Genomic DNA, 22,189 nt, shown 5'->3' with positions numbered 1-22,189 from the left:
TAGTGTCTGTTATGAGTCTCTATAGTGGTCCGTTATGAGTCTCTATAGTGGTCTGTTATGAGTCTCTATAGTGGTCTGTTATGAGTCTCTATAGTGGTCTGTTATGAGTCTCTATAGTGGTCTGTTATGAGTCTCTATAGTGGTCTGTTATGAGTCTCTATAGTGGTCTGTTATGAGTCTCTATAGTGGTCTGTTATGAGTCTCTATAGTGGTCTGTTATGAGTCTCTATAGTGGTCTGTTATGAGTCTCTATAGTGGTCTGTTATGAGTCTCTATAGTGGTCTGTTATGAGTCTCTATAGTGGTCTGTTATGAGTCTCTATAGTGGTCTTGTATGAGTCTCTATAGTGGTCTGTTATGAGTCTCTATAGTGGTCTGTTATGAGTCTCTATAGTGGTCTGTTATGAGTCTCTATAGTGGTCTGTTATGAGTCTCTATAGTGGTCTGTTATGAGTCTCTATAGTGGTCTGTTATGAGTCTCTATAGTGGTCTGTTATGAGTCTCTATAGTGGTCTGTTATGAGTCTCTATAGTGGTCTGGTATGAGTCTCTATAGTGGTCTGGTATGAGTCTCTATAGTGGTCTGTTATGAGTCTCTATAGTGGTCTGTTATGAGTCTCTATAGTGGTCTGGTATGAGTCTCTATAGTGGTCTGTTATGAGTCTCTATAGTGGTCTGTTATGAGTCTCTATAGTGGTCTGTTATGAGTCTCTATAGTGGTCTGTTATGAGTCTCTATAGTGGTCTGTTATGAGTCTCTATAGTGGTCTGGTATGAGTCTCTATAGTGGATCTGGTATGAGTCTCTATAGTGGTCTGTTATGAGTCTCTATAGTGGTCTGTTATGAGTCTCTATAGTGGTCTTGTATGAGTCTCTATAGTGGTCTGTTATGAGTCTCTATAGTGGATCTGTTATGAGTCTCTATAGTGGTCTGTTATGAGTCTCTATAGTGGTCTGTTATGAGTCTCTATAGTGGTCTGTTATGAGTCTCTATAGTGGTCTTGTATGAGTCTCTATAGTGGTCTGTTATGAGTCTCTATAGTGGTCTGTTATGAGTCTCTATAGTGATCTGTTATGAGTCTCTATAGTGGTCTTGTATGAGTCTCTATAGTGGTCTGTTATGAGTCTCTATAGTGGTCTGTTATGAGTCTCTATAGTGGTCTGTTATGAGTCTCTATAGTGGTCTGGTATGAGTCTCTATAGTGGTCTGTTATGAGTCTCTATAGTGGTCTGTTATGAGTCTCTATAGTGGTCTGTTATGAGTCTCTATAGTGGTCTGGTATGAGTCTCTATAGTGGTCTGTTATGAGTCTCTATAGTGGTCTGTTATGAGTCTCTATAGTGGTCTGTTATGAGTCTCTATAGTGGTCTGGTATGAGTCTCTATAGTGGTCTGGTTATGAGTCTCTATAGTGGTCTGTTATGAGTCTCTATAGTGGTCTGTTATGAGTCTCTATAGTGGTCTTGTATGAGTCTCTATAGTGGTCTGTTATGAGTCTCTATAGTGGTCTGTTATGAGTCTCTATAGTGGTCTGTTATGAGTCTCTATAGTGGTCTGTTATGAGTCTCTATAGTGGTCTTGTATGAGTCTCTATAGTGGTCTGTTATGAGTCTCTATAGTGATCTGTTATGAGTCTCTATAGTGATCTGTTATGAGTCTCTATAGTGGTCTGTTATGAGTCTCTATAGTGGTCTGTTATGAGTCTCTATAGTGGTCTGTTATGAGTCTCTATAGTGATCTGTTATGAGTCTCTATAGTGGTCTTGTATGAGTCTCTATAGTGGTCTGTTATGAGTCTCTATAGTGGTCTGTTATGAGTCTCTATAGTGGTCTGTTATGAGTCTCTATAGTGGTCTGTTATGAGTCTCTATAGTGGTCTGTTATGAGTCTCTATAATAGTCTGGTAAGAGTCTCTATAGAGGTCTTGTATGAGTCACTATAGTGGTCTGAGGCTATAAGCTAGGACTAGGTTCAGCCCACTAAAACAACTATAGTGGTCGAAGCACTAGGTTAGGTGCCGCAATGAAGACAATAAGGTGTGAAGTTTAGTTTCGCACAAGGATTATGTAAATTAACCGTTCGTGCTTTCCCTTTCTTCAGTTATAATTCAGACCACTATAAAGTTCTTCTCGTTGTCCGAGGTTATAAGTAAAAGTACAAGTTATCTCAAGGAACGTTCCTCACGTTTTATGACAATAGTATGCCTTGACAATAAAGGGTAGGCCTAGCTGATATTTTTTGACGGATTTGAAGAAGGAAAGAAGTGGGGAGAAACAGGAATTATATTTACGAAAGATTATACGTACATCACTCTCGACAACAGATCGTTCAGTAGTTCAACTCATTTCAATTCCTAGTTGGACATTTCTCACAATTATAGATATAATTATATTAAAAATACCTACCTGAAATGTTTGGTTAACTCAAATGAAAGATTATTCGGGGACTCTTCTTCCGCGGACGGTCCGTGATCAAGTAGGCATGGCGCGTCTTTGTGATCAGTATTGGCATTTCGTAGTATATATCCCCTTCGCACGATCACCATACCAGTTCCATATGGTAAAAATAAACCTACGAAAGATGCCGAATATCACGAACATGTTGAATATTATGATAAACCATTTTCGCCAAATAATATTAATCATGCAATTACATTATTAATTAGCGGAACCACAAAGTACAATGGATATTGCACAATGACTTCTGCTGATGTTCTGATATCCCCTTGCTTTCCCCCATAGGGTTAAGTTGATGTATAATTACCCTTCACTACTGTACATGTGTTATGTACACATCGTCAAAAGTCAGAGGGAACAACCATCATACATTACATAGACATATTACCTTTATGTGGGTCGATGATGATAGAGTCTGCTCTATTCACTCCCTTGAAATATGGTTTGTATTCATCCACCAAGACAAAGAATCCACCATACGCTGCATCCACATGAAACCATAGATTGTATTCTTCCGCCACATCAGCAATCTGGTCGATAGGATCAATAGAGCCAACATCGGTCGTACCAAGTGTCCCAACAATCATAAATGGTAGCAGTCCAGCCTGTACAAGGTAAATATTATTACTGTCCTCATAAACATGTCTTACTAATAATTCTATTGTATTATGGAGTAAGCCTTTTATTATATATTCAGTTGAATTTTGAAAAACCTTTTCTTTTACCATACTGGGGTTTTGTTTCTCTCATTTGACCTTTTTATATCCCTTTTGAGATTTTTTTCAATCGACAGGAGTCAATATATGACATCTAATTGAAGTATTCATATACACCGCACTAAATATAGCTGAAAATTAAGTGATATGCAGTAAACAAAGAAGTTCAAATATTAAATGTCAGTTTTAGGAATTTATCTACACCGCATCGTTACATTTTATCATCTGCCCGCATGTTATTATACATAAACATGCACTTAACACCTTATTTCCATTAAACACAGACAACTTGGGGAACAAGGAGAACTATATTGGGACGCTAGAAGGAAAACATATATGGGACACGAATAAATTAAGTGTGTGAATTCCAAAGGGATGGGGGCTTTGAAAATTCTGATGTTGGTCTGGAAAGGATGTTAAGAAATATTTTGCACATGATAAGAAGCAAATCAAACACACCTCGGGAACGGTCGTTACCCCCTACATCTACAGAATGGGTGGAGATGTTACGGTATACTTACATATAAAAATGTATGTTTAGTTTGAAGGGGCCCTACAGAAATTCTTGTGTTCATTTCTGGATTGGCATAAAGTTGAGAGTGCAAGAGCGGCAGCAAAAAATGTTTCACTGTGATATATTCTCCTCATGATCAGGCGCCCTGCTATAAATTCTGTTCGTTCTCTAATAAGTTGGTGGCATACTTGACATTTGAAAAAAGTACCTTTTTGTCGTCGTGAATTAATGTTCGCAGTTTGTCCACTTTCATCCTGAAATTTTCGTCAATGGGTACTTTTCTGATAATAGCTTCGAATAGACCAGCAGTATTTAATACTTTTTGATGACATATATGACCACTCTCAGTCATGTAAACAACAAGTCTACAATCGGAGAAAAATAATTGTAAGTTTTCATTTGATTTATCATACTATATTTTTATATCATACTTTGCAATAGGTTTATTCACCCCCAGGAGACTATTACAGTGGGTCGAATTCCGTCCACCCGTCCGTGTGTCCGTCAGCCTATTCGTGTGTGTGTGTGTGTGTGTGTGTGTGTGTGTGCGTGCGTGCGCGCCTGCGCGTCCGTAGTACGATTACCTATTCGATTACCTTCAAACCTGGCATAAAGATGACATTATAGAGGGCATAATTGTTTCGCAATATATGCAAATTTGACGGAATAGTGGCCACAGTTGTCGCTCATAAGAATTAATATTTACTAAATAAAAATTTGTAAAAATAAAATAAATAAATAAAAAAACGTGCGGCTCCATTCAAGTGTCTATCCCTATATAACCAAGTGTAAGCTTTCTTTTTAGACCTTGATTTTTCACAATCAAGCCATTTCTTGCATATCACAGACACTGTTAGTAGTACTTTCATGTTGACATTTTTTTTAAAATCATGCTTGCAGGTAATTTAGAAGAAGAGAAATGTAAACACGACCTGGACTTTCGACCTTAAGCTTGGCCATGACTATCAGGTTCAATTGATCAAAATCGAGCAATTTATTTCATATTGCAGACATTGTGTGACCAACATTTCAGAAGATCTTAGGCACAGGTAATAAAGAACAGTAATTAATTATTCTAATCAAATGTTGTAACATAAGTATTGCAAACTTGTCCATTATACCTTGTATAACTAAAGAGATAGATATACCTGTCAAAGTCACGTCCTTTAACACCCCTACTATGTCGTGCTGCTACAACAGCCAACAATGTTCCTGCTGAACCACCAGATGTTAAATTCCCAGCATGCCCTGCTGGATAACCAATGAGATTAGCCACCCATGAAATTAACATATTCTCCATCCGGACAGCACCTGCACTCACTGCAAACAAACCTGATTCATAATTTGACAGAAATTAGTAAAAAGTTATATGTGACATTTAAGTTTGGTAACTTACATTTTTAAATTTTATCCTGGTGCAGACATATTTAAAGCCACCTATTCGGATAACATTTCAATACATAAGTTTGTCCACAAGAACTTCTAAGTATATACCCAATTCGTTGTCAGTGTATACATCCTCATTAGAGATACTAGACTACTCCTGATACATATACTAGTTAATGAAAGAATATATGTAATGCAATAAATACTAGTAGTACGTATTGACAATAATTTATTGTATCTTCAGATGATGTCATTTCTAAGCGCTAAATCAAATAAACTGTAAATATGAAATGGCTCAAAAATTGACCTGTTGTAATAAATTTAAATAAGTGATGTATATTTTGTTCAGAAACATTTGACATTTGATTGTATAGGTTATGACAGATTTGGTATGTAGTACCTATGAATGATCATTGCAATAAACAGCAAACAATATTACAATTTGTACCTGCAAATGCATTGGTGACTGCTGCAATGTAATCTCCTAAAGCTGCTGAATAAAGTCCTCCCCCGGGAACATGACCAAAATTGGTACTACAACTTGACTTAACACCATTTCCAAGTACTTGTTCTTCGATGACTTTCAGAAGTGTATCTGTGTGTCCGAATGTAAACAATTAAATATTATTGAATAGAACGTATCCAGCGCATATTTCCAAATTAATTTTTATTTGTGCATAGTCCTCTGGTCAAGGAGGTTGACATAATTAGGCCTAAAGATAAATTTTGTGAACATGTGACTGTTCGTCTTCCTGCATACAGAAAATTTCTTGATGCAGTCTAGTCCCTTAGTAAGGGAAAAATATGACATGTTAAGATTATGTCTGTCTCAGTGTGTGTGTGTGTGTGTGTGTGTGTGTGTGTGTGTGTGTGTGTGTGTGTGCGCGCGTATATGTGTGTGTGTGTGTGTGTGTGTGTGTGTGTGTGTGATATCTTAAAAAACACTACATCAAATCTATTGAAATTTACATATTTTCCCGATGCTGTAACAGCTGATTTAGTCTTGGTAAACATTTTATGAATATTGAGGACACATTTGCATAATGATTTTCTGTAATTATAATTAGGCTATAAGCTTGTTTTAAAGAAAACACACGTTTAATGTGGTGCAGTCATCAATTCTAACACAGCGCAAATGCCCTATAAAGCTAGATGATGTAGCTGTTAGTTTTTTATTTAGAATTTTCCATTCATGTGTGTTGGAATAAAACTCTAAAGTTTTTTTTCAATTACATTCTGGTTACATAGATTTAAATGGTGCATCTTTTTTGGGCAATTTTCCTGCATGTCCCTTCAGGAACATCGTGCCTATCATACTTTTTAAACGTACACGCTTCAATACTTTGCAAAGGAAAGTTCACATTTTACCTCGGGCAATGGCAAAGGTAATTATCTTAAAAGAACGCTTGCACCTGATAATATGGAGGGAGGGGACACTTACTAGGAATCTGTAAGTATTATGGGTTTTCAGTAATGAAGTAAATATAAATTTTTTAAACATTCATTATAATGGCCGCATGCTCTGCGATGTTTTCAAGAACTTGTAACCAATACATGATGTTCTGTTTGATTTATCCTAAGTATTGTATGTTGCTCCTGGCAACGTCTTGCGATTGTGGGTCACCTCAGATTTCGATTTTCTCACTTTGGATCGCCCCTCCTACTCAGATTAATTTCTTTTCTTTTTCTCTCGTTCTCCGTTACTTACCTATATCCTTTGGTTCTTCTTCAATCCGATAATTCATCAACCCAGCTGCCTTATCTTCTTTCATTTCATATACTGCTAATCGTCTTTCCCAGACGTTTTGTATGTGTGACTCTCCAAACTGCATCACTTTTTGGTTTAGCTGTTTGATCTCGTCCGGTGTTTCTGTCTTCATTGCAGGTGACATGGTCCGTAGGATGACGTTGTTGGATTCCATTTTCAGCAGTGAGTAGGTTGTTTTACAGAATTTTAACTTTATAAACAATACATATTAGGATGTTACTTTTTATGCGAATGACATGTAGAATACTAGAAAACAAATACCATTATTTACTATGCAGAATGACACCATTCAATGTCACCAGGGTGCATAATCACTCTCTATGCTACTGTTGCGGATGACAGAGTACAACTTTTTAATATTCGCTAAGTTTTGATGTTTTGCGAGGTCACCGTGAACTCTCAGCTGTCATGAATTAACACTTAGAACAAATGTTTGCATTGCGCGAATAGTATTCTTCTAAGATGACAACATTAAGTTATTATAAGATCAACAGTGTCAAATAATGACTGATTACAGACAGTTGGAAGAACAATGACGTGATCACATTGTTTAGCTAGTTTTCATATTTGTCAATATCATTTGCATTGAATTAAGGCGACGGCAATACTTCCGTTTTAGTCATTTATGGTGCTGATTACTTTATCACCCAATCATTTGAGTATTGTATATTTTATGTTTATAAGAATTTAATGGAATAATAAAATGATGGATTCAGTCTTTTGGAAGAGACGGTCTGAGGTCAGGAGCTTCGATCTGCTCCCTGACTGGTCACTCCTAAATGATCCAGGTTAACCATGAACCATGGTATGGTCGTATTTTTTCTGTCACTTGCTGTCTGTATTTTGTCTGTTGGACGTTTTGTGCCGTTATTGCATTTTTTTGCAATTTGTATGTAGTCTCCTTTTCTGCCATTGTATTTTAATTTGTTCTTTTTTGTTCTCGACCCTCATGAAAAAAGGCTGTTACCTATGAGGCTATCGAGTTTAAATAAAGTTTATTATTATTATTATTATTATTAACATTGTATGTAGTCTGAGCTAATTCCCTAAAAGTCCAAGTCGATCCCGTGTACAGAGTGGAGAGAGAGAGAGAGAGAGAGAGAGAGAGAGAGAGAGAGAGAGAGAGAGAGAGAGAGAGAGAGAGAGAGAGAGAGAGAGAGAGAGAGAGAGAGAGAGAGAAACATTGAAGGAGGGTTACCTAAACATTAGAGGTATCCCCTACGATTTGTTAAATTGGTGGAAGAACCGGCCTTGGACTAGAAGGACCATTGTGCGTGTAATGAGACAAATTTAAACTTTATGAAGAATAATTGGCAACCTTTGAGAAGAAGAAAACACAACGCCACTGGGTGAGTGACAAATCGATGACTCGAGAACTTTTCGAAAGGAAACTTTTAATGATTATGTTACAATGGTGGGAATTCAACTCGAACTAGAACTCGTAAATGTTGCAGTGATGGACTAAGACATCTCAGAAGGCGGGATTGTGTTTCAAAGCGTGGAATTGTGAATAAGTAGACAGCGATAGAGACTTTGACAAACGTTGTAGCAGTGAAACCTTCAACGGGGACCGAACAGCTGACAGGCGATTGGAGATATGGGTGAGGTTTTTTTGTTTTTTTGTTTCTCATCTCCAATGGAATAGTCAGGCGGGTCGGGCGGGCGAAATAAAAAAAAAGGGAGGCAAGAAAAAAAATTGTATTTTTTCAGTTCTATTCTGTGTCCTTTCCGTCCTGTTAGTCTCTATACAACTTCATTTCTCTTCTCTTTATTGAATTCCTTGTTACAAATCTCTTTCCTTCATTTTAGCAAGGTTGACAAGTCTGTAGAACAACTTTGTAAGAAGATGATTAAATACTTATCATCCTGATGGGTGTATATCTGTAGCCATGAACTATTGTGTGATTTTATCAGGAGTACTAATACATTCGTCCTATTACCCGGTAATCAAAGAGGCATTGCCATCGCTAACAATGTTTTCAAGTTATCCAATTTGAACTTTAGTATGTAACTTTTTGAAACACTTACGTGATTGTCATCAGTGTGCTAGATGAATTTTCATTTATATAAACCATTACTTCTATGAAACATTTTTCTTCAGTGTGAACTTGTCAAAATAATCCACCAGATAACATGTCAAACATTTCTAGAACTCAGAACCCCTTTGGGATTTACTGTTTAAAAGTAATTAAAAGTAATAATGTAAACATCGGAATGTCTTCAAAGGTCATGCATGTCATGGGTCATGAAACGCTATGGAGTCGGTCGTTTCCCTGATAATACAACTGATTTAAAGCTAAAAACTGGTCAAGAAATTAGGAATGCAGTATGACTTTTACCAATTTTAAGCATAATTTTGAAAATGATGAAAATATTCTGAGCTATTATTACATTGCAGCAAAATGTACCGCGTGACAGTATTGAGCCCTGTCCCTCATCAAACCTCAACGGCTTCAGCCATGATGAAAGACACATGCTGCTCCGACGTAACAAAGGGGTTGGGTGGGTGGGTGGGTGAGAGGGGGGGGGGGGTTAGATGGCGGTGTTCTGCCAAGGTTTCCAACAAGTGGGGACACAGGCCCCTTGGTTCCAAAAAGTGGTGTCATTTGACAGGGAGTGGGGTCAATTATTATTGTTTATGAAATATTCATATAAATTATCTCAGACCACTATAGAGATACTGTGGTCTGAGATATTCCATTACGTATAGACCATTACCTAACAACATAAAAAAAATCCATTCATAAGAACAGTTCCCAGTAAGCTATTTTTTGAAAATTGTGTACTACACATTACACCTTACAAAAAGAAGGCAATTAAGATTATGTAATTTTAAGTTATATATATATATATATATATATATATATATATATATATATATATATATATATATATATATATATATATATATATATATATATATATATATATATATATGAATGATATATTGTTTAGAAAGATTGGACAGCCAGGTAGTCACAATTTTTAATCTGAATATCAATGAATAGCAGTGCTAAAATTTATAATTCCCTTTTTTCAGACAAGGACAATGAACAACTTCAAAATAAGTCACAGTGAACATATGATTGAATAAAAACTTTGAGAAATCCTAAACTTGTAACCACTTGTTTCATTTTTAAAATTGTTAGTACACTGCAGTGTTTATCATTCCCTCTTCAAATTCATGATATTTTGAAGAAAAAAAATCCCTGACTTTAAAAAGTACCAAATGTGAACGAAAAACTTACAAATAATAGTCAAACAAACTTTAAAATAATTTTTTTTTTTATTAATTAACCGTTACTGGCTGTGTATCATGATTTGGACCTGCTATATCAAATGACAGCATAGTTACTTACCGTAAACTTGCAATGATACGGAAAGCTGACATTAGGTGTCCTTGAAACTCAGAACTTGAATCTTTAACTAAAACTATCAACAAAGTCAAAGTTGGGATGCTCTGTAAATATTACATTAATTGTTTTCTGATTTGCACAACAAGTTCGTTCTTCATGTCTGACCGGGCGCACATGCATCGGCCGTCTATAGTGGCCATGCCAGTGATTACGCATTGATTCAGTGCCCAACATTCACATGTGTCACTAGCACTGTCAACATCATGCAACACGATCGCCTAACACAGCTTTTTCGGAATCAAAATACACATGTACTCATTTAATTTAACCCATCAACAAATGAAAATCACAACCTGTCCCATAAATTTGGTTCACGAAGGCTTCTGAGCTGTGGCATGGCAGATAGATGTTCCGGTAGCAAGTTCAGTGTTTCGCACACGTCAGTGATTAGGTCAGAGGTCACGACAGTGACAGTAGACAAAACATGTGACGAGATCTAGAGCCGTCCATTTCGACGTCTCATCTAATCCCTCTAATGTTTTAATTTGTAGATTAAGTTTATCAAAGTTGATCTTTTTGTGGCATTTTTTATGTTAACAATAGAACTGCGCGTTGTCACTGTATCTTATATGATGTCAACAAAACTTTCCCTTACGCAGTCAGTATACTTCTTGTGGGATTCACGTCGAGTCAGAGCCGAGCCTGGCCTGGTCCGGCCGTGAACTTAGATAATTTTGATGTCTGCCGTAAAATGAATGCGCCAAAGCGACGCAAGGTGGGAAAATTATTGCTTCATTTGTAATTTTAGGGGGCCAATGTCGCAAGGTCGTGGCCTCGCCAGAACTGGCCTAAGACGCCATGGGGAACCTACAATTTTGCTGTGCTCAGGGGTCGGTCGGAAATAAAAAAACTTTTTTTTTTCTGATGTCGGAGCTGCAAATTAGGGTCGGTCGGGAGATGAGAAACAGAAAAATAAAAAGGGCCGCCCTATCGCGTATCGGACGCTGGTGCAGACCGAAGCAGTTCGCATGTGAACTATATATTCAAGACTTTTGAAGGACAAACAACTCATTAATCATACGGCAGTAGAGATTTGCTAAAGATTGACATTATTTTATTCCTCGAATTCATTTCTATTCAGGATCAGCAATTTTTTACTGTGTGTACAGAGAAATGTGTAAGAAATAATATTTGTATGCTCGATTTAGTTTGACGACAAACAATTTTTGAAATCTATTTTCTTATCACAACCATTTCAGTGATGCTGTTTTACATCTCAACGGTCGCGTACAAGCAGAAAGAATATTATTGATTTATCTATGGAGAAAATTTTCGTTTTAATAAGGATATTTCTTGAAGTATGGAGTATTGGAAACTCCGAAGTTTTATTGACTCTGAGTTGTAGTGAGCCGAAACGCTACAGATAAGGGAGCCGTCATTATTTATGGCCTGGGGGGGGGGGTCGGAGGAATTGTTCTGTAAAATATGGAAATTCGAGTGCCCCCCCCAATCTTCCTCAAAAAAATCAATGACCCCCCCTCCCTGACATCAGAAATTTGGATGACCCCCCCCCCGGCCCCCCATGTCCCCATATCATTTACACATGAAGTATATATACACTTGTATATCATTGCATACCATTACCAGAAAATGTGAATTTATCAAAGGTTCTAAATTTTAGTGATCTGAACTGATGAACTGATAAAAAATAAAAAAGAGAGATCAAGGTCAAGATTCATACATATGTTAAAAGTAAGTCAAATTCAAATGACACTAAATCACCTCATGAAGGTAATCATATTGTATACATGTGTGGTATATGAACTACAGGCATTCATCACTTGTACTATACATGTGGTGATAACAAGATATTGAGGAGATGTGCACTTGGTTAGTTACTGCAAAATATGTATTGAGATACTGAGTTACTTACAAAATGGTGACATGGTGGCCATTAATTTTAAAGTGTCATGTGTACTTATTGAAAGCATTCAACCAGGAACCAGCCCTCCTACCACCTCTTGTTACAACCACTGACTCTGTTGAGATTTGACTCATAATGTTACTTTGTTCATGTTCACTGTCACTACATGTACCATCAAGTTCATGGATCACAACATCATCATCATCATCATCATCACTATTGTCATCTGTTTCACTTTCAGTTGATAAAGTAGCTTTTTTTAACATTGAGGTATCCACATTTGATTTCCCGAGACAGTCTGCCATGATTGCTTTGATTTTATCATCTTTCTTTCCTTTTTTACTTAGATGATGATGATGATCGAAATATTTTTCTAACTCTTTGACTCTCAGTTGTGAAAGTTTTCCATTCAGGGAAATATATGTTTAAAATGTTTCATATATTTATCACTTGTTATTTATAAAAGTTACATTTATGTATTTCTCATAATTTATATTCAGATGTTGTGTTCATATATAAAAAGAAATATGGTAAAGAGGTATTTACAGAAGTTTAAAGTGAATGATTTAAAAAAATGGAAAGCTGGGATGTATTGTTTTTACAGTACACTCAGGAGATTTCAAAAACAGACAGGGATTAACATTTTAGATACACTATAGTATTTGAGCTGGCAATCTTGGTACTCCAATTCAGTCAACTGCATATGTTTTGATGCAGTTAACTAGTTTCACCTAAACAGTGTAGACAAACACTTGTTTGGCAAAGTGTGCTGTATTGCCTCATCCATTTTTTCAAGGTATTTAAAAAGGCAAATCTTTCAGAAACTGATTCAATATCAACTGCTTCCCAGTATGGTAACAGCTATAAACATATGGTTAAATTTCCTATAGCTGTCTCATGCCATTTCTCATTATTGTATCTTACACACGAGTTTCAGACATGTCTCCTTTTATTTTACTCCTTGTAAAACACTGACACTGTCTTGTGCTTTGTTTTTGAGCCTTATAACAATTTGAAACCATGTACCCTGTACATGTATACCACAGTTACCATGGTCTTGTCATAATACTAATATTAGCAACTAGACGTCTAGACTCTTATACACAGCAAACAAAGTTGTCTATCACTTGGTACTTAATTTAATCTGTCGGCTATTAACCCTTTCAGTACTAAAAACTCTCCCGCCATTTTTTTAAGGCAAAATTTCTTGTTAGTCTGCAAGTTTTTTTCCATATATCAACTTGATTTTAGATTGAGAAATATTACTTCCTGATGATGTAGTATTACTACATTTACAAATCGATTATCCGTATTGTTTCATATTCTTCTCCAGTACAGAAAGGGTTAAGGGAATCCGCAATAGCAGTGTTTTCTCATTTCTGTGAGATCTTATGCCAGTACATGTACTGCAACAATTCTATCAGGCCAGATGACATCCTACAAAACTGTGATTCAGGGATTGCATTTTCTATATATTTAGACAATAATGCACACCCTGCCAGCCGATACTGGGCAAAAGCAACCTTTGCATGACATAATTGTGCGAGGCGACAGCCAAGTACATTATGGAGTGCAAAGTTTGCTTGAGTCCATTATGGATTGGCAGGGCGTGCATTATTGTTATTATTTTACAGTTTTGCCAATACCAGTGAATTTGCAGATGGTGAAAAGTAAAATTGAATTAAATTTACACAGGGTTTTGGTGCCGATGTATGTCATCTGCAATAATAGTGTACATTATCAGAAATAATGTTGAGGGATGACGTCACAAAATTCACTGGAATATAATTTTCAATAATCAGAAATTTTGACAATTTGTGTATTTTCTATACCATATTTTTCATTTATCAGAAATTTTGACAATAAAATTGTATTTGGTGTTACAGTTTACTCACCATTTTCGTGCACAGAAGTTTTGTGAACAAATTTTTGAGTAGCCCCCCCTACCTTTCTCTCATCTTTGAGTAGCCCCCCCCCCCCCTGGCCATCTCCAATTTTTAAGTGACCCCCCCCCAGGCCATAAATAATGACGGCTCCCTTACATGAGGCATTCAGATCAAATCAAAGGGAACAAGTTAGGGTCAGGGATTTGGGGCCACATCGGTTTGTCCTTGAGACTCGCTGAATGTCAGCGTGACATTTGTCCATTATGTATCTCTATAGACTGCTTACCTGGTAAATCTATCAAAGGGTATCCTCCTTTGTTATTGTGCAATGCCTCGGAATTGTTGTCGTCTGGACGTGCTTGTATAGCTTTCTTCAGCTTTGGTATGAATAGTTTGAATATAAAATATACGACGTCGGTTTACGTTCCACCTCCAGTAACTGCCCAAAACTACTGACAACAAATGAAATACCATACCAGACAAATGCAACAGACTAAACAACTCAGCCTTACATCAATATATCGAAAAAGCACAATAGGCCCTGAACTTGAAATGATATGTATCTCAAGATATAAAGCTTTTTTCCGTAGACCGACTCAAAACTATTAAATTAACAATCAAGATCGGTGAGCTTGACAATAAGGTTTCAGGTTGAGATAGACACCAAAATGATAAGTAACACACAAACATCACTTACACAGTGTAGGCTCTTTATTTAGTTAATGGTATAAACAGTAACAGCATGCACACTACTACACAAGGTATAATCAGTTGAAGTTCAAACAAAATCCATGGTCACCAGCCAGTGAAGGTTAGTAGAATCTGTTAAAGTTTACAGCTGTAGTAGTGTGCGCATGTTGTTACTGTTTATATCATTAACTAGATAAAGGGCCCACACCTTGTAAGTGATGTGTGCTATTTTTATGGTGTCTATCTCAACATGAAACCTTGTGATTAGGCTCACTGATCTTCATAGTTTATTCCAGGGGGGGGGGGGGGGGGGGGGGACGATGCCAGTCACGTGATACGCTATCGCGTCAGCGCAATGAAGCTCATTCAGTATAACTAGTATTGATACATGTCGAGTGCACTTCCTGCCTACCCCTAGCACTGTGTACTGCTGGATACAAATTCGCTGTTGACAACAGATTGACAAGGTACGTACATTGTCACGTTTCATACGTTTTAAATTCGTCTTTCCTTTATTTTTGCCATCGTAATTTATTATGTGTACTGGTACCAAATCAGATCGAAAAGTATTCAGCGACGTGACCGTGTATACCGTACCGTACGTGTGCATGTCGGCCTGCAGTTCATTGTATTTGTAGTTCGGTACGGTAGGTCGCGGTCGCGGTCGCGTTTTTACCAAAATGAAAAAAGCACATGGATATTCCATTTTCTAGAATCAACTTCAAGGCAGCATTTGTTGGATACCTACATGTCCATTGATAATTAATGACTGTGATAGTTGTGGCATTCAACGTCCAGCAATCGACGTCTACGTCTGGTACGCTAGTTGCCGGTGATCGGTGCACTACGCCTGGCATAACGTACCGCACCCGGTCTAACGCCCATAAGTTTACGTTCTTTCTGCGTTCTCTGTCTTGCCGTATTTACTGAAAAATGAAGTTTCACTCGTGTCAACAAGTAAACAATGTAGTTGTTTAACATTTTTACATGTGTATTGTTTCAGATACGTGCTGTTCCCAGTGAAATGAAACTGGTTGTGCCTTCGACGCATTTCTTGCAGAGAGTGTGAGGAGTACTCCCGTAAGAAATTTTATATGTGATCGCTGCATAATGTATCCAGGGTGGCCCTAGTTATACGACAATGACACGAAAAAATGAATTATATAAAATAAAATAAAAATGTGAGATTTACGGTGTTTTTTTTGTATTTATAACAGCATTTCTGGCAAAGTGGTTTGTTCGAAAGTGTATGGTACTATTACTAGTACAACGTTACATTAGGGGTAGACCATTCGATATCCTGGGGGGGGGCTTGGAAGATTGGTGGAGAGTCATTATTTTTTTTCCCCCACCTGCTTGCCTGAGAATTTTTTTTTCTCCTTCGCCTATGCTGGCAACTTTTTTTTTCTTTGCTTCTTTGAGATATCCGGATTTTTTTTTACGTCAACGTTGAACACCTACATTTGTTGCCACAATTTTCTGTTTGGTTTTCACACAGGGTAATACGGAGAGTAAAAAGATGCTGTTCTATCACACACATATTTTATTTAGAAAACTACATATTTCATACATATTTGATTTTCAATTAAATAAACATCATTGACAGTTTTTATGCCATGGTATGATGACACACTGAAAATACAAATCGGAAACTTGATTGGTGAGCTCAGACATTTAGATAGACCGGTCAGTTTCTCCTGAGCTTGGGGGGATGGGGGGTGTCAGTGTTATTTTCCATTGGGCCAACAAAAAGTCACTGACCCCATGAATAAAGTTTCATAGCATCTGACAGTAAGCTGTAGAGGAAGAGCTTTGAGACTGGAATATGTGTACCTCTTGTGTGTGTCTGTGTGAATGGGGGGGGGGGGGTTCTAGGGCCCTGGAGGATTTTTACTTCTAAAGGCAATGTTTAGGCCATTCACAGACACTTTCAGACAATAATTAAGTTCTTTTATAAACTATCCAATAGTGATAGTAATAGTATGAAGATTACTGTTACAAAACAGTCAAGTTCACTTTTGCCCCAAAGTGCAAGATAAGTGAAGCACTGATTGTGAAACAGCCAAAAAATTACATATAACTAGTGTGGTAGCTAGGTAATACATGTATTATATGTATAATTGTATGTATAGTTATGTTTGAACCCTTACATGAAGTAATATTTAAACCATTCATGAAAGAAACAGAGACAAGAACAAATATATATATGTACCACAGGCTAACGAAACTGACTGGTCCCTGACGTGTTTGAAACTGTTTGTCATGATTTGACAAGTGTCCTGGTTGGAGAGGTACGAGCAGGTTGAACAGTATACTCAAACCTGTGCATCATTTCCCTATCAAGATTTTTTTTTTCTAGAAGCAGTGGTCCATCTTTTTTTTTCCATCACCCACTCATATCCGGATTTTTTTTCCACTTGGTATCTTTCCCCCCCCCCCCCGAAATCTTCCAAGCCCCCCCCCAGGATATCAAATGGTCCACCCCTTACAGGAATATGACGAGGCGTGCGTCGCCATCTTGAAATTAAGACAGTTTCGACTAGTCTTTGACGCTGCCGTATAGTCATTATTCGTGGAGCATTTAGTGGTGGCAAGATATAACGTAAATATCATGAATCAAAATGTATAAATGTTGATTTTTTTCATTGAATACATGGTGTTCTTCTGTGAAAAAACCATCGGAAAATAGCGTTCGTCGAAAGCTCTGACTAAGTAGTTTGACCTGTCTCCTGCATTCGAACATAAATAATTTCACAACTGGACGTTTTTGATATTATTTAAGCAGTTTGGGATGATGCTTTATAGCTTTACAACAAATGTGGAATTTATCTTGAGAAATTATTTACATATACACTCAAAATTCATTGAAAAACGGGAAATACTCGCTTGTACTAAGTTGTAGTGCAGCGGGGTCACGCTCTATTGTTCTAGGGGTCAAACCATATCACGTGGTAGGTATCGTGCCCCCCCTGGTTTATTCAATACAACTGACTCGCTCTAGCCCAGTATAGAATTGAGACATTGTAATGGTTAAGATGGGACGGGTATTTAACATATTATAGTTCTTCTCATGAGTGCCCTGTGGCTTGTAGTGACAAGACCAAAGATTGTGCCATGTGAAGAAAAAGGACATCAGTTCAATCATAATATCTTCCATGATGTGATCATGATAGGACACAAAATAGATAGGGGTAGACCATTTGATATCCGGGGGTGGGGGGCTGGAAGATTGGTGGAGAGTCACTTTTTTCCCACCTGCTTTCCTTCTTTGAGATATCCGGATTTTTTTACGTCAATGTTGAACACCTACATTTGTTGCCACAATTTTCTGTTTGGTTTTCGCACAGGGTAATACAGAGAGTAAAAAGATGCTGATTATATTTAGAAAACTACATATTTCAATACATGTTTGATTTTCAATATTTCAATACATGTTTGGTTTTCAATTAAATAAACATCATTGACAGTGTTTATGCTATGGTATGATGACACACTGAAAATGCAAATCGGAAATTTGATTGGTGAGCTCAAACATTCAGACAGGCCGGTCAGTTTCTCCAGCCTGGGGGGGGGGGGGATAAGGGATGGTCAGTGTTTTTTTCCATTGGGCCGACAAAAAGTCACTGACCCCGTGAATAAATTTTCATAGCATCTTGACTGTAAGCTGTAGAGGGAACAGCTTTTGAGACTGGGATATGTCCATCTGGTGTGTGTGTGGGGGGGGGGGGTTCTAGAAGCCCTGGAGGATTTTTACTCCTAAAGGCAATTTTTAGGCTAGTATTTACAGACACTTTCAGACAATTAATAATTTCCAAGCTTTACAAGACAGCTCTAACATGTAAAAAGCAACTACATAGGGTTGAAATAGGTTGAAATTTTTGAAATAAAGTTTCATAGCATCTTGACAATAAGAGGTGGAGGAAAGAACTTTGATTTGAGACTGGGACATGTCTACCTCTTATGGGGGTCCTAGAAGCTTTTGAAGTTTTTTACCAATTTTGGTGAATCTTATTGTTCGTTTAACGAATGAGTGGCCTCTGGAGTGATGGAGTCCAAGGGGTTCCCCCCCCCCCCGCCAGATCTGCAGTTTGTATTTTCTATTTAGGTTATTTTAGGTTATTCATAGCCTCTGAGGTAATATTGCCAAGCATCGAAAAGCTAAAGTAAATATAACTTTTAAAATAAGTTTTCCATGTTATAAAAGTGGGTCTGTAACATTCCCATTTGTATAGGGGCATTGATATTGCATGTATAGTAAAGTCACTGGTATGTTAGAGCACTTTAGGGGGTCATACCTAGTGCATAATAGAAACTTAAATTTGATTTGTGGTGTCGATACATGTAGTGTCCGAAATAGGAAGTATATCCATCCCTTCTGACGAATTCATACTGAAGAGACTAGACAATTTAGATTAAGTTCTTTTATAAACTATCTAATAGTATGAAGATATTACCATTACAAAACCTTCAAGTTCATTTTTGCCCCAAAGTGCAAGATAAGTGAAGCACTGATTGTGAAACAGCCAAACATTTACATGGCATGTTCTGTAACTAGTATGGTAACTAGGTAATACATGTATATATATATATATATATGTATAATTTTATGTATAGTTATGGTTGAACCCTTACATGAAGTAATATTTAAACCATTTATGAAAGAAACAGAGACAAGAACAAATATATATATGTACCACAGGCTAACGAAACTGACTGGTTCTTGACATGTGTTTCCTGCAACAATGTCTTGATCCACTTCTCCCATTCATTGCAAATGTTATAAACCTATCTCTACAAACTGGTGAGGTTCCATCCATGTTCAAGTCAGCCATTGTCACACCTCTGCTGAAAAAACCATCCCTAGATCAAAACATTTTAAAGAACTATCGACCCGTTTCTAGCCTACCATTTCTGTCCAAAGTTCTTGAGAAAATAGTTGCCTCACAGATTAACAGCTATCTCAACGAGAATTCACTTCTAGAGCCACTTCAGTCAGTGTACCGCAAGTATCACAGCACCGAAACAGCCCTTCTGAAAGTTAATAGTGACATTTGTACATCACTGGACTCTGGAAAATATGTCATACTGATCTTACTCGACCTCTCGGCGGCATTCGATACAATCGACCACAGTTTACTCCTAAATAGGCTATCAAATCTCGGCATCACGGGTACACCATTGAAATGGTTTGAATCCTACCTCAAAAACAGATACCAGGCAGTAAAAATCGAAAACGTCACAAGTGAACCTTCAGCTCTCAAATACGGGGTGCCTCAAGGGTCCGTCCTCGGTCCCCTTTTATTCACAATTTATACAGCACCACTCGGTAATCTGATTCGTCGCCATAACTTAAAGTTTCATCAGTATGTTGATGATAATGAGCTATACCTTGCGTTCTCCCATCAAGATTCACCAACTGCTATTCACAGTATAGAGTCCTGCATCCATGATATCAAGGCATGGATGACACTTAATAAATTACAGCTCAACGACAGCAAAACTGAAGTTCTTGTTATTCGCTCAAAATTCAATCAGCTACCAGATCCTGTTCAATATTGGTTCTGCGTCCATCACACCAGTTACAACAGCACGAAATTTGGGTGTACTCTTTGACAATATCCACATGTATAACCAGCACATCAAGAATACATGTAAATCAATGTCACTGTCATCTCCGCCGCATTGGATCTATACGTCAATACGTCTCAAGTGCGGATTGCTGTACTTTAATTCATGCTGTTGTATCCACTAAACTTGATTACTGTAATTCTTTACTGTATGGTCTCCCTGAATCAGTCACAAACCAACTTCAGCGCGCACAAAACACAGCTGCAAGAATCATCACCCGGTCAAAGAAATATGAACACATAACTCTTACTCTCATCAAACTCCATTGGTTACCAGTTCGTTCTAGAATCGACTACAAGATCTTACTCCTGACTTACAAAGCAATTCATGGTCTTACACCGGAGTACATTTCCGACCTTATACAAATATACATACCAGCTCGCACCTTACGCACCTTGTCAAAGGACAAAAACCTTCTTACGACAACAAGTTACAAGCAAATCAACTACGGTGGACATTCTTTCGCTTATGCTGCTCCAAAGCTTTGGAATTCACTGCCAACTGACATTAAACTTGCACCAACTATTGATTTCAAAAGAAAACTGAAGACACATTTGTTTTGTAAAGCCTACGGTGTGGATTAACCATCCAGCGCCCCTGAACAGAACTTTGCCTGGATTTTGGCGCTCTACAAATTATTTGATTGATTGATTGATTGACTGACTGCCAAGACATTTGTTTTCTAGCAGCAGTGGTCCATCTTTTTTTCCATCACCCACTCATATCTTGATTTTTTTTCAAGCAACTCCATTTGGCGTCTTTTTTCCCCCCGAAATCTTCCAAGCCCCCCCCCCCAGGATATCAAATGGTCCACCCCTTATATGTTTGTCACATGTATATGGCAACCTGCACATACATGTATATCACGCCAAATTGCCGCACCCTTATTCTTCTTGCTTTGCATGCATATTGGTAGGGTTATGTATTCTAGACAAACGTATTTTTTAGTAGAAAGTCATGGCATTTACTTGTTTCGACCACTTACATGTAACTCCAATAGAAGTGTAAGGGTGTGTACTTACAGTGTTAATGACCATGACAAATAAACAAATTAGTTTCGATGTCACCAGAAATGACGCCCTGACGTGACAAAGTTGTAGCATTCAAATATTCTGGCGTCTTGTTGTGAACGGTTGGATTATCAGAAAATTTAAGTCGTAATTCTTATAACTTACCACTCACTGATGTCCGTGGAAGTCTGCTATGTCATTTAGCATAAATGACAGTGAGACAGATATAGTCGTAATCCTTTCAAACTAAGAAAAAAGAGGGAAAGACGTCAAAGTACTTGTAGTTTTAATGAACGACTGTGTCATTCTTCCGTGACTTGAGCTGTTAAGGTTAATGTCCGGTATATTAACATGGCTTTGAGCCAAGTAGCAATACTAAGGCGGATAAGTGACAGAATCATTCAAATTGTGATACAATCATGATATAATTGTTGTGTGCACTCCATTGAATGTACTGATCATGAAAATAACGGTAGTCACTTGAAAATCCAATATGGCCGTCATTTTCCAAGATGGCCATCAACTGAAACTGTACAAATCAGGAATATTGGGGTTTGTGGACCGATTTCAGATATCAAAATGCCAAATCATATGTTATTTATCATGCGTAATACATTGTGATGTACCCTGGGTTAAAACAATGACTCCTTCATTAATAAATTTGAAACTTTGCCAAAATGACCTTTAATGTTTTGGTTAAAATACTAAATCTTCATGTTATATTTTATTTCTCTGTGAAAACAAAAATCTGTTGACACATTGACCACTTTGGGTCTTGCGTATATGTGGAATTTGTAATTTATTTAAAGATTTGCATTTTTAAATCGCCATACATATGTTTACTACTGTATTATGTCATA

At 37.4% G+C, this 22,189-nt stretch overlaps 1 protein-coding gene across 5 annotated transcripts in view; it reads right to left on the bottom strand.

The window, feature by feature from the left end:
- Positions 1-21,626, bottom strand: part of LOC144448907 (uncharacterized) — a 23,026-nt gene extending 1,400 nt beyond the window's left edge. For 2 of the 5 annotated variants that reach the window (XM_078139252.1, XM_078139256.1), the window contains exons 1-8: positions 21,495-21,619; positions 14,288-14,450; positions 6,776-7,025; positions 5,516-5,662; positions 4,830-5,013; positions 3,890-4,046; positions 2,840-3,056; positions 2,401-2,566 (exon numbers count right to left, since the gene is read on the bottom strand). In XM_078139252.1, coding sequence (XP_077995378.1) covers positions 2,401-2,566; positions 2,840-3,056; positions 3,890-4,046; positions 4,830-5,013; positions 5,516-5,662; positions 6,776-6,989 — 1,085 coding nt within the window. In that variant the 5' untranslated portion in view covers positions 6,990-7,025; positions 14,288-14,450; positions 21,495-21,619. Of the gene's footprint in view, positions 1-2,400; positions 2,567-2,839; positions 3,057-3,889; positions 4,047-4,829; positions 5,014-5,515; positions 5,663-6,775; positions 7,026-14,287; positions 14,454-15,439; positions 15,472-21,341; positions 21,442-21,494 lie in introns of those variants that run through there. The other 3 variants (XM_078139254.1, XM_078139253.1, XM_078139255.1) reach the window with 3 other exon arrangements.
- Positions 21,627-22,189: the final 563 nt, after the last annotated feature.

The sequence above is a fragment of the Glandiceps talaboti genome, chromosome 18 (assembly GCF_964340395.1).
Source record: "Glandiceps talaboti chromosome 18, keGlaTala1.1, whole genome shotgun sequence".
Classification (NCBI taxonomy): domain Eukaryota; kingdom Metazoa; phylum Hemichordata; class Enteropneusta; family Spengelidae; genus Glandiceps; species Glandiceps talaboti.
Note: the sequence above shows the minus strand (reverse complement) of the source record. Positions and strands in the feature narration are given on the sequence as shown.